Source organism: Chiloscyllium punctatum, chromosome 36 (genome assembly GCF_047496795.1).
Source record: "Chiloscyllium punctatum isolate Juve2018m chromosome 36, sChiPun1.3, whole genome shotgun sequence".
In the NCBI taxonomy this organism is placed as follows: Eukaryota; Metazoa; Chordata; class Chondrichthyes; order Orectolobiformes; family Hemiscylliidae; genus Chiloscyllium; species Chiloscyllium punctatum.
The window spans coordinates 36,706,605-36,719,437 of record NC_092774.1 but is presented as its reverse complement, the minus strand read 5'-3'; the positions used below and the strand labels follow the sequence as shown (position 1 = coordinate 36,719,437).

The window sequence follows — 12,833 nt, the reverse complement described above, 5'->3', positions numbered from 1 at the left end:
CTTACCGCACGCATGCGCACTGCCAGGACCCCATAGAGAGGTTTCTCGATCGCATGCGATTGTGGGAATTGAAGGCGCCATTAATGTCATGAAATCCAGTATCCCATATGCCTTCTTAATTGTCCTATTCATGTGTTAATGAAGTACACGTCAGGGGCAAATCTTTCAGCGATTTTAGATTTATGCATTGAGTAGAACACTACAGGTGTTTAAACTCTAAACTCTAGTTCCAAGTCAGTGTCAGTATAATCACTCTTTATCTGTTCTCAAATAAGCACCGAATCAATGCTCTCCATCTGACCCTTCTTAACGTTGATTCTCTTTAGTTTGCAGATTCCAACTCGCTGTTACAATAATTTATTAAAATCTACTTCTGGTACATGGGCGTCACTGGCTGGCCAGCATTTGGTTCTCCTTGAGAATGTGATGGTGAGCTGCCTTCTTGAACCTTTGCAGTCCACATCCTGTCCGGTGACCCACAATGTCTTCAGGGAAGGAATTCCAGGATTTGGACCAGTGACACTGAAGGAACAGTAATACATTTCCAAGTCAAGATGGTAAGTGGCTTGGAGGGGTACTTGCAAGAGGTTGTGTTCCCATGTATCTGTTTTCCTGGTCCTTCTAGATGGAAGTGGTTGTTCGTTTGAAAGGCAATTTGTAAGGTGCTTTGGTAAATTTTTGCAGTGCGTCTTGTAGATACTACACACTACTGCTTCTGAACAGTGGATATGGTACCAATCAAGCAGGCAACATTGACCTGGATGGTATGAAGCGTTTCAAATACAGTTGAAGCTGCAACCCCATCCAAGCTAGTGGGGAGTATTCCATTACACTGCTGACTTGTGGCTTGTAGAAATTGGAACACATTTTGGAGAGTCAGGAGGTGAGTTACTCACTGCAGTATTTCTGGCCTCTGACCTGCTCTTGTAGCCACTGTGTATATATGGTTCATCGAGTTGAGTTTCTGTTCAATGGTAAACCCCAAGGCTGTTGATCGTGGGGTACTTAGTGACAGTAACATTGTTGATATCACAGGTCAGTGGTCAGATTATCACTTTTGGGGATGAGTCATTGTGTGACATTTGCGTGGCATTCATGTTACTTGCCACTCATCAGCCCATTGGATATGGTTAAGATCTTGTAGCATTTCAAACTGAACTGCTTCAGTTTATGAGGAGTTGTTTATAGTGCTGAACATCTGCAATTATTGCAACATCTCCACTTCTGAACTTATGATGTAGGAAGGTCATTGAAAAAGATGGTTTGGCCTATGAACTCCTGCAGAGTTGTCCTGAAGCCGAGATGACTGACTTCCACAAACCATAGCCATCTTTCCATGTACTAGGTATGACTTAACAATTAAGACATACAAAACTAATTGAAGGAATAGGTATGAGACAACCCTTTTCAGGGTGTCTCCAGTACAGATTTTTCTGTTCTTGAAACAATCTGATAAATGTTGAGATTCATCAGCCTTTTGATCTTGGCAGTTTCCTTTTTCTCCAACATTTGTTTCACATTAGCAAGTTGAATTCTTCTGCATTTTTCAGGAAAATGTTTTACAGAAGGTAACATTCTTAATATCTGTGTAATGTTCCGTGGGAAATCTGTCTATAGTGCACCAGTTGGAGGAAATTTCTCTGAAAAGGTTTGTCAAATGCCCTGCTTCCACAAGACCCAGTGTTCCCAAAGGTGAAGTACTTTTATCAGCCCTTTTATATTTTCCAGAATTCCCATGATAGGAGACATGTGCCACTTATACCCACCACAAATCTCCTGAAACTGAGTGCACTACAAAAGTCCAGCAGGAAGATTATCAGTAAAAAGGTCTGGTTTCAATCATACAGTTATAGATATCTAGAGACATACTGCATGGAAACAGATCCTTTGGTTGAACTCATCCATGCTGACCAGATGTCCCAAGCTGACCCAGTCCCAAGTTCCAGCCTTTGGCCCATATCCCTCCCAGATGCCTTTTAAATATTGTAATTGTACCCATCTCCACCACTTCCCTGGCAGCTTGTTTTACACACACACACAGACACAGACAGACAGACAGACAGACAGACACACACACAGACACACACACACAACCCTCTGCATAAAACAATTGTCCTTGAGGTCACTTATTCCCTTCTTGCTACCCACAGCACCTCCTTTCCGTTCCCCTCCCCCCACCCTCAGCATCCCCTGTCCATCCACAGCTCCTCCTGTCCATTTCCACCCTGCCACCCACAATGCCCCTTGTCCATTTCCCTCTCCCCGCCCTCTGACCCCATCTATCCTCCCTCTCTCCCCTCACCCTCTGCTCTCCATCTCTCTGTTCCCTGTCTATTCTCTCTCTCCACCAACTCTCTGCTGTCCATTCTTCCACCGCCCCCACCCTCTCCTTGCCACTCATTCTCTCTCTCCACCCATCTTCTGCCCCCGTCCATTCTCTCTCTCCTCACGTTCTGCACCCCACACCATTCTCTCTCCTGCCCCCCCCAACACTCTACCCCCACATTCTCCCTCTCAGACCCTTCTCCCCCATTCTCTGGGTCCCCCACGCTCTGCCCTGCAGGCCTTTCTCTCCCCCCCAAGTCCTTCTCCTCTCCCGCACGCTCTGCTCCCCCGTCCATTCTCTCTCTCTGTTCTCCACAGCTCCACCCAGCCCCCGTCCATTCTCTTTCTGTTCTCCCCAGCCCCACCCTCTAGCCCCCATCAATGAGAGGAATGAATCTGGTTGATGGCAGGGAGGAGGAGGAGCTAGAAAGATAGGGAGCTTATTTGAAATTGAGTTCCCCAATGTTGAGTCCTCCCAACTCTACGCAGCCCGGGCGGAAGATGAGATGTTGTTCCTCCAATTTGCAGTTTGATTCATTGTGGTAAGGGAGGACGTCAAAGATGGTCATGTGAGAAAGGGAGTGGGAAGGGGAATTAAAATGGCTGGTGACTGGGAGTTCCGGTCGGCCTCTGCGGGCCCAGGCACAATGGGTTCTCCAAGTCTCCCCGATGTAGAGAAGTCCACAATTGGCTAACACATGGCAAATGCAATCCCACAATGTAAAATTATAGCCTATGGTGTGAAAAAAAGCAGAAAGGAGGTGTATTGTTTAAATGGTGATGTATTGGGGTGTGGAGAAAGTGAGGACTGCAGATGCTGGAAATCAGAGTCGAAAAGTGTGGCACTGGAAAAGCACAGCAGGTCAGGCAGCATTCAAGGAGTAGGAGAGTTGACATTTTGGGCATGAGCCCTTCATCAGGAATGATGTGTGAATGTAATTGAAACCAGTCAATACCAGTTGTCAGACAGGGTCAGCAAGCAATCAGCAAGGCAAGTGGTATTTTAACAAGAGGAATTGAGTTCAGAAGTGGGATGTCTTCCTGCAGTTAGGGGGGGTCATTGAGTGTATTCAAGGCTGAGTTTGTCTGATTTTTGAACAACAAATAAGTGGATGTTTATGGGGGAAGGCAAGGAAATGGTTTTAGAACAGTTTCAGTCCAACTAGTCCATGCTGACTATGTTTTCAAACTAAATTAGTCCCAGCTGCCTGTGTTTGGCCCATATCCCTCCAAACATTTCCTATTCATGGACTTGTCCAAATTTCTTTGAAACGTTGTTACGGTACCTGCATCCTTCCTCTGGACATTTATTCCACACACAAACCACGCTCTGTGTTTTTTTAAAACAAACTGGTGCCCCTCATGTCTTTTTAAAATCTTTCTCCACTCACTGTCAAAATTTGCTCCCTAATCTTGAAACCACCCCAGTGAAAGAAGACCCGCCGTTCACCTCATCTATATCCTTCATGATTTTATAAACCTCTATAAGGTCACCTCGCAGCCTGCTGTGTTCCAGTGAAAAAGTCCCAGCCTATCCACTTAGATGTAGTTAGATTCATATCCGGTTATGATCTGTTCAATGCTTATGCAGGCTCAAAAAAACAAATGGCCGACTGCTGTTCCCAGTTCTCACTCTGTGTCCAGGACAGCAAGAGACTATAAGACATAGGAGCAGACAGTAGGCCATTCAGCCCATCAAGTCTGCTCATACCATTCAATTGTACCTCATAGGTTTCTCAATTCCATTCTCTTGCTTTCTCTCCATAACCCTCGATCCCCTTGGTACTCAAGAACATATGTCTCAGTCTTAAATATACTCAGTGACCTAGCCTCTGCAACCTTCTGTGGCAATGAATTCCATAGATTCACCACTATCTGGCTGAAGAGTTTTATGTTTATCTATTTTCTAAAAGGCCTTCTCTTTTCTCTGACGCTGTGCCCTCGGGTCTGAGTCTCTCCTACCAACGGAAACATCTTCCCAACGTCCACTGTATCCAGGCCATTCAGTATTCTCTGTGTTTCAATTAGATCTCTCCTGAGTGTGGGCCTGTTAGTCAGCATGAAGCAGACCCTTCAGGATGAGGTACAGCAGGGATTAGTTTCGGCAAATGGAAAGAGAGTATGTGGGATGGAGATTTTCAGCTTCTAGGGAATAAGAGAGGAAAGAGAGTTCATTATAAATTAGATTTGTTCAGGTGGGCCAATGGGCCGAGGAGTGGCAGATGGAGTTTAATTTAGAGAAATGAGAGGTGCTGCATTTTGCAGCTGTATAAGACATTGTTTAGGCCAGTTTTGGAATACTGTGTTCAGTTCTGGTCTCCCTGCTGTAGCAAAGAGGTTGTGAAACTTTGGAATTGGTTGGAGAAGATATACAAGGCTGTTGCCATGCTTGTGACCTATAGTGAGAGGCTGAAGAGGCCAGGGATATTTTCCCTGGAGAATTGGAGACTATGGGGTGATCTTACAGATGTTTATGAGGGGCATGGATAGGGTAAATACCCAAGCACTTTTCCCCAGGGTAGGGGAGTCCAAATCTAGAGGGCATATGTTTGAGGTGAGAGGGGAATGTTTTAAAAGGGACGTGACCGGCAAGGTGTTCATGCAGAGGATGGTGCATGTGTGGAACAAACTACCAGATAATGACAACATTTAAAAGGCGTCTGGATAGGTACATGAATAGGAAGGATTTAGAGGGATATGGGCCAAATGCGACGAGGTTAATTTAGAATATTTGGTTGGCATGACAAGCTGGGCCGAAGGGTCTGTTTCCATGCTTTTTAACTCTAATCAGCTTTGCTGAAAGCAGTAGAGTCAGAGCACTTTCAGAGCAGCTTTGCCCTTACTGGGAGCAATAGACAATAGGTGCAGGAGTAGGCCATTCTGCCCTTTGAGCCTGCACCACCTTTCAATATGATCATGGCCGATCATCCTTAATCAGTATCCTGTTCCTGCCTTAGCTCCATAAACCTTGATTCCACTATCGTTGAGAGCTCTATCCAACTCTTTCTTAAATGAATCCAGAGACTGGGCCTCCACTGCCCTCTGGGGCAGAGCATTCCACAAAGCCACCACTCTCTGGGTGAAGAAGTTTCTCCTCATCTCTGTCCTAAATGGTCTACCCCGTATTTTTAAGCTGTGTCCTCTGGTTCGGCACTCACCCATCAGCGGAAACATGTTTCCTGCCTCCAGAGTGTCCAATCCTTTAATAATCTTATAGCCCTTCTAAACTCAAGGGTATATAAGCCCAGTCGCTCCAACCTTTCAACGTAAGGTAGTCCCGCCATTCAAGGAATTGACCTCATGAACCTACACTGCACTCCCTCAATAGCTAGAATGACTTTCCTCAAATTTGGAGACCAGAACTGCACACAGTACTCCAGGTGTGGTATCACCGGGGCCCTGTACAGCTGCAGAAGCACCTCTTTGCTTCTACAAAATGGTCCAATTCTGAAAAGGGAAAACACCCAAGTGGCCAGTGAACCTCTTTGCTTCTATACTCAATTCCTCTTGTTATGAAGGCCAGCATGCTATTAGCCTTCTTCATTACCTGCTGTACCTGCATGCTTACCTTCATTGACTGGTGTACAAGAACACCCAGATCTCTTTGTACTGCCCCTTTACATAAATTGATTCCATTTAGATAGTAATCTGCCTTCCTGTTCTTGCCACCAAAGTGGATAACCATACATTTATCCACATTTAACTGCATCTGCCATGCATCTGACCACTCACCTAACCTGTCCAGGTCACCCTGTAATGTCCTAACATCCTCCTCGCAATTCACCCTGCCACCCAGCTTTGTATCATCAGCAGATTTGCTAATGTTATTACTCATACCATCTTCTATATCATTAATATATATTGTAAAAAGCTGCAGTCCCAGCACTGATCCCTGCAATACCCCACTGGTCACTGCCTGCCATTCCGAAATGGAGCCATTTATCACTACTCTGTTTCCTGTCAGCCAACTAACTAACTTTCAATCCAAGTTAGTACTTTTCCCTCAATAGCATGTGCCCTAATGTTGCTCACTAACCTCCTATGTGGCACTTTATCAAAAGCTTTCTGAAAGTCCAGGTACACGACATCTACTGGATCTCCCTCATCCATCTTCAGAGTTACATCCTCAAAAGATTCCAGAAGATTAGTCAAGCATGACTTCCCCTTCATAAATCCATGCTGACTCTGACCTATTCTGTTACTACTATCCAGATATGTCATAATTTCATCCCCTATAATACACTCCAGCATCTTTTCCACCACTGAGGTCAGACTAACTGCTCTATAATTTCCTGTTTTCTTTCTCCCACCTTTCTTAAAAAGTGGTACAACATTAGCCACCCTCCAATCCGAAGGAACTGATCCCGAATCTATCGAACTCTGGAATATAATCACCAACGCATCCACGATTTCTGGAGCCACCTCCTTCAGTACCCTGGGATGTAGTCCATCAGGCCCCGGGGACTTATCAACCTTCAGACCTAACAGTCTCTCCAACACCAATTCCTGGCAACTATAAATTCCCTTAAGTTCAGGTCCTTCAGCCACTGTTACTTCAGGGTGATTGCTTGTGTCTTCCCCAGTGAACACAGATCTGAAGTGCCAAATCAATTCTTCTGCCATTTCTTTGTTCCCCGTAACATATTCGCCTTTCTTCAAGGGCCCAATTTTAGTCTTAACCACTTTTTTGCCTTTCAAGTACCTAAAAAAGCTTTTACTATCCTCCTTTATATTTTTGGCCAGTTTACCTTGGTACCTCATTTTTTTCTGTGTGTATTTCCTTCTTAGTAATCCTCTGTTGTTCTTTAAAAGCTTCCCAGTCCTCCATTTTCCCACTTATCTTTGCTATGTTATACTTTTTCTCTTTTAACTTTATATGTTTCTTAACTTCCCTCATCAGCCACGGCCACCCATGCCTCCTCCTAGGATCTTTCTTTCTTTTTGGAATGAACTGATCCTGCATCTTCTGCATTATACGCAGAAATATCTGCCATTGTTCCTCCACTGTCATCCCTGCCAAGGTATTGCACTATTGAACTTTGGCCAGCTCCTCCCTCATAGCTCCATGGTTCCCTTTATTCAACAGAAATACTGTCACTTCCGATTGTACCCTCTCCCTCTCAAATTGGAGATTGAAGCGTATTGTATTATGGTCACTACTTCTCAATGGCTCCTTCACTTCGAGGTCCCTGATCAATTCTGGTTCATTGCACAGAACAAGTTACAGTGAAATCTTTAATTTGTGGGACAGCAACTGAGTGAATGAGTACATCCAGAATTTTAGTGGAAAGTGGGAATTCATTGCACTGTGGGGATGAAGTGCTTTAAGGTTTACCGGCAGTATGTACAGTGTGCTGAGTGGGGTGCTAAGTGAAGGGTTAGGTGGGTTCTTGTTTTAAACTGCTCATTTCTTTCAGCCTCCAACATTGTATTTCCACTGCTGTACATCAGAAGGAGTGAATCAGTCACTGTTATCATTAGAAACCTTACGGTTTTCAGTACCTCAGGTATTACATTGTTTTCAAAGTTTGGGAGAAGATTTGTAGCTCGGGTGCTCGTTGTTGTGATTCTGTTCGCTGAGTGGGAATTTGTCTTGCAAACGTTTCGTCCCCTGTCTAGGTGACATCCTCAGTGCTTGGGAGCCTCCTGTGAAGTGCTTCTGTGCTGTTTCCTCCGGCATTTATAGTGGCCTGTCTCTGCCGCTTTCAGTTGTCATTTCCAGCTGTCCGCTGTAGTGGCCGGTATATTGGGTCCAGGTCGATGTGTTTGTTGGTAGAGTCTGTGGATGAATGCCATGCCTCTAGGAATTCCCTGGCTGTTCTTTATTTGGCTTGCCCTATAATGGTAGTGTTGTCCCAGTCGAAGTCATGTTGCTTGTCGTCTGTGTGTGTGGCTACTAAGGATAGCTGGTCGTGTCGTTTCGTGGCTAGTTGGTGTTCGTGTATACGGATCGTTAACTGTCTTCCTGTTTGTCCTATGTAGTGTTTTGTGCAGACCTTGCATGGGATTTTTGTACACTAGATTAGTTTTGCTCATGTTGGGTATCGGGTCCTTCATTCTGGTGAGTTGTTGTCTGAGCGTGGCTGTTGGTTTGTGTGCTGTTATGAGTCCTAGTGGTCGCAGTAGTCTGGCTGTCAGTTCAGAAATGCTCCTGATGTATGGTAGCGTGGCTAGTCCTTTGGGTTGCGGCATGTCCTCGTTACATTGTTTCCTGAGCATTTTAAAGTTTACTGACAGCAGCGGGGTTTGGGCCGTATTCACTGGAAACGATTAAGCAGACAGATAACACACATACGAGAGGGCAGGGTGGGACTTGTCTTTTGATTTGGTGGAAGGTGGGTAGTTCTGCGCGCTGTGATCCGGGGCAAACACGACTGCAATAAATCATTCAATCTCCACAGTGTGGAAGTAGGCCATTCAACCCCTCTGAAGAGCATGCCATCCAGACGCACGCCCACCAGCTCCCTGCCTTGTCTAGTAGTTTCTGTTGGTGGATGAGACTCGGCCATAAAATTAGGGGGAGTAGATTTAAGGTAGAGTTTAGGAGGAGCTGTTTTTCCCGGAGAGTAGTTAATCTGTGATGGGTGAGGGTGGATTGGCTATGCTAAATTTCCCCACATGGTCCAGGGATGTGCAGATTAGGGTGGATTCACCATGTTAAATTACCCATAGTGCCTAGATATGTGCAGGTGAGGTCTATTCGGGGGGTAAATATCGGGCAGGAGAGGAAAGGGAATGGATGTGGGTGGGTTACCCTTCGGAGGGTCGGTGTGGTCTCATTGGGCCGGGTGACCTGCTTCTACATTGTGCGGATTCTCTGAAGGGAAAAGATTTTTGCAAACTGTGCAGAACAGTGCGGTTCGTCAATTCGGAGCAGGCGCAGTGCGGAGCCGCCGTTCGCCCCGCCCCTTTGTTTCGTCACGCCCTATCTCGTGGGCCGTCGCTCGACACTTGCTCCTCCCACTGTCCCGGCCGCACTCCGCCTCCGTACCCGCCTCTCGCTCCACTCTGTCGCCCCGCCCCTGACCCCAATCGTCTCTCCGCCCTATCGCTCCGCCCCCTCCTCGCTGTTCGCCCCTCCCCTTCCTGTCTCTCCTTTTCCCGCATCGACCCATCGATGACGTCACAACGCGGAAGTGGCTCTGCTCGTTTCAGAGTAAAACCCTTTCGCTGAGCAACTGTTCAATCTAAGAGGGAGAAAATCTGTTCTCTGGTAGTAACTGGAGTGAATCCAGGGAGGGAGCAGACTCTGCAAACTCAGGTATGTGTCTTAATTGCCCGGGTGAGGAGGGACGGAAGGATAGGGTGGGGCTGTTTTCCCCAGCCCGCGCCAGAATCTTAGGGGTAACATTATAGACTTTTATAAAATCATAAGGAGCATGGATAGGGTAAATACACATGGTCTTTTCCTTGGGGTGGGGGAGTCCAGAACTAGAGGGTGATTGGTTTAGGGGGAGGGGGCGTGGAGATTTAAAAGAGACCAAAGGAGGCAATTTTTTCACAAGGTTTGGTCGGGTGTGAATGTGTGTATGGAATGACCTGCCAGAGAAAGTATGGAGGCTGGTATCATTTAAAAGGCATCTGCACGGGTGTATCAAAACGAACGGTTCAGAGGGCCAGGGAACACGTGCTGGCAAATGTCACTAGATTAATTTAGGATATCGGGTCAGCACAGAATAGTTTGACTTAAATGCCTATGTCTGTTTCTGTGTGTATATCTCTATGATTCTGGCTTTCCAGTAACGTTTGCCACGTCTGTATGTTCTGTTTCTCTCTCTGGTGTCGGTGTTAATACCTTGTAGTCTCATTATGCTTCCCTTCCCGGGGACATTAACCATTTCTTGAGGTTGTTCCTCAAGAAGCTGCATTGCAGGCTCATCCTGAATTGGCACACTTTATTTTGCTTTCCAAATCAGACCTGCTCACTCTCAGCATTATGCCAATGACGTGAAAGATATTAACTTTCAGGTGGAGTTTCAGAGAGATAAGCCTTGACGTTTTTGCTTTTCTGCACCTGTAAAATCCTGAATCAGCACCTTCAGGAGAATTACTTAAAGTGGAGTGAGAACAGAGGGGGAGAGAGAGAGAATGGGATGACGCTTTCTGTTTTGTGGAATAATAAAAGAAAAGAATGTTCTGCAAAAAGCAGAACTGACAGTGATGACTTAATATTCTCTTTTTACAGCATTTGAAGATCTGAAGACACAAGTTTCAAAATTAACTGTAACGTCAACTCTCCTGCTCCTCGGATGCTGCCTGATCTGCTGAGCTTTTCCAGTGCCGTACTTTTTGACAGTGACTCTCCAGAGTCAGCAGTCTTCACTTTGGTGTCAATGTCTGACGGTCACTCAATCCATCAGGACCACAACGATTTTTTACTGTGATTCTGTGAGAAGGAGCAAAGCTTTTTGGTTCCTGTTTGAGTACATTTCCAGTATCAGTGGGACTGGATGACAGACCTACTGTTGCAGTGCACTGAGTGTGGAGAGTGTAACAGCTATACCGCCTGTTAAGAGGAAATCACGGTGCGAAGGGGCTCTACACGCATTTGTGTGCGGCTGAAGCTTCGGTCATGGAGAAATCTGAGGAATCCCGCCCTGTGGAGAAACCATGGAAGTGTGGTGACTGCGGGAAAGGCTTCTGTGTCCCATCTGCCCTGGAGACTCATCGGCGCAGTCACACCGGAGAGAGGCCCTTCAGCTGCCCTGAGTGTGGGAAGGGCTTTACCCAGGCCTCTGCCCTGCGGACTCACCAGCGGGTCCATACAGGGGAGAGGCCGTTCCCATGTCCCGAGTGCGGGAAGGCCTTCAGCAATTCCTTCAACCTCCAGACCCACAAGCGACTCCACACTGGTGAGAGGCCGTTTTCTTGCTCCGAGTGCAAGAAGGCATTCAGACATTCCTCTGACCTGCTGACCCACTGGCGGGTCCACACGGGGGAGAGGCCCTACAGCTGCCCCGAGTGTGGGAAGGCCTTCAGCAATTCCTCCCACCTGCTGACTCACCAGCGGGTCCACACAGGGGAGAGGCCGTTCACCTGCCCCAAGTGCGGGAAGGGATTTAGTCAGGTGAGCAACTTGTGGAAGCACCAGCGTCTCCACACTGGGGAGAAGCCCTTCAGCTGCCCAGAGTGCAGGAAGGCCTTCAGCAATTCCACCACTCTGCTGACCCACCGGCAGATCCATATGAGGGAGAGGCCATTCCCCTGCACAGAGTGCGGGAAGGCCTTCAGCAATTCCTCCATCCTGCTGAGACACCAGAGGGTTCACACAGGGGAGTGGCCCTTCAGCTGCCCTGAGTGCAGGAAGGGGTTCAGCGATTCCTCCAATCTCCAGACCCACCAGCGGATCCACACTGGGGAGAAGCCCTTCGGCTGCACAGAGTGTGGGAAGGCCTTCACCTGCTCCTCCCACCTGCGGAGGCACCAACGTGTTCACGTGCCATCACAGGGTGATTGGAGGAGCAACAACTGAGTGCCATTAGGGACTGGACTATCAACCCAGTTCCGGGGACTCCTGAGTTTGAATCCGGCCATGGCAAGATCACGGAATTGGAATTCTGTCAGAAATCTGCAGTTCAGAATCTGATGATGAAACCGTTTTTAGGGTGGGGGGCCCATCTGATTCACGCATACTCTTTTTTTAGGGAAGGAAACTGCCATTGTGGGAAAGGATTCATTCAGTCACCCAGCTGCATCCTTTACCTGGTCTATCCTACACGTGACTCCAGATCCACAGCTGTGTGGTTAACACTACACTGCCCAGCACCTCCCCTCTTTCCCCCCCCCCCCCCCCCCCCCCCCCCCCCACTCAGCCCCTGGCAGATGAGCAGGGAGAAACTTACTAGGAGACGGTATGGGTTGAAATTGCTGAGTGAGGCAATACTTCCTCCAGGTTACGGCTGTACCAAGGATCCAATTACAAAGGGACAACTCGGTGATGACCAATAGTAAAGAAAGTGAGGTAGGATGGGGGAGTGAGGAGTATGTGTGCTTTGACCTTGAGCTGTTTAAAAAGCAGCTACTTTTTCTACACCTTTTTAGATTAGATTAGATTACTTACAGTGTGGAAACAGGCCCTTCGGCCCAACAAGTCCACACCGCCCCGCCGAAGCGTAACCCACCCATACCCCTACATCTACATCTACATCTACCCCTTACCTAACACTACGGGCAATTTAGCATGGCCAATTCACCTGACCTGCACATCTTTGGACTGTGGGAGGAAACCGGAGCACCCGGTGGAAACCCACGCAGACACTGGGAGAACGTGCAAACTCCACACAGTCAGTCGCCTAAGGAGGATCTGAAGCTTTAACAAAGTTGGGTCACAATAAAGATTACCTGAACTTACCGTGGGCTCAGAATCTCATTCAAAGTTTTGAGCTCCAAGAGGATTTTTGTTTTGAAGCTGTTCGTTTCTTTCAGCCTCCTGCACTAAGTTTGCAATGTTGTGTATCAGATGGAGCAGTGAATGGGTAGCTAGTATCATTAGAAGTTGTAAATTTTTC

General features: G+C 47.1%; 1 protein-coding gene across 1 annotated transcript in view; it reads left to right on the top strand.

Annotated features, from left to right (window-relative positions):
* Positions 1-12,102, top strand: part of LOC140460392 (uncharacterized) — a 78,096-nt gene extending 65,994 nt beyond the window's left edge. Inside the window, exon 3 of the mRNA XM_072554919.1 lies at positions 11,002-12,102. Coding sequence (XP_072411020.1) covers positions 11,002-11,797 — 796 coding nt within the window. The 3' untranslated portion in view covers positions 11,798-12,102. The remainder of the gene's footprint in view (positions 1-11,001) is intronic.
* Positions 12,103-12,833: the final 731 nt, after the last annotated feature.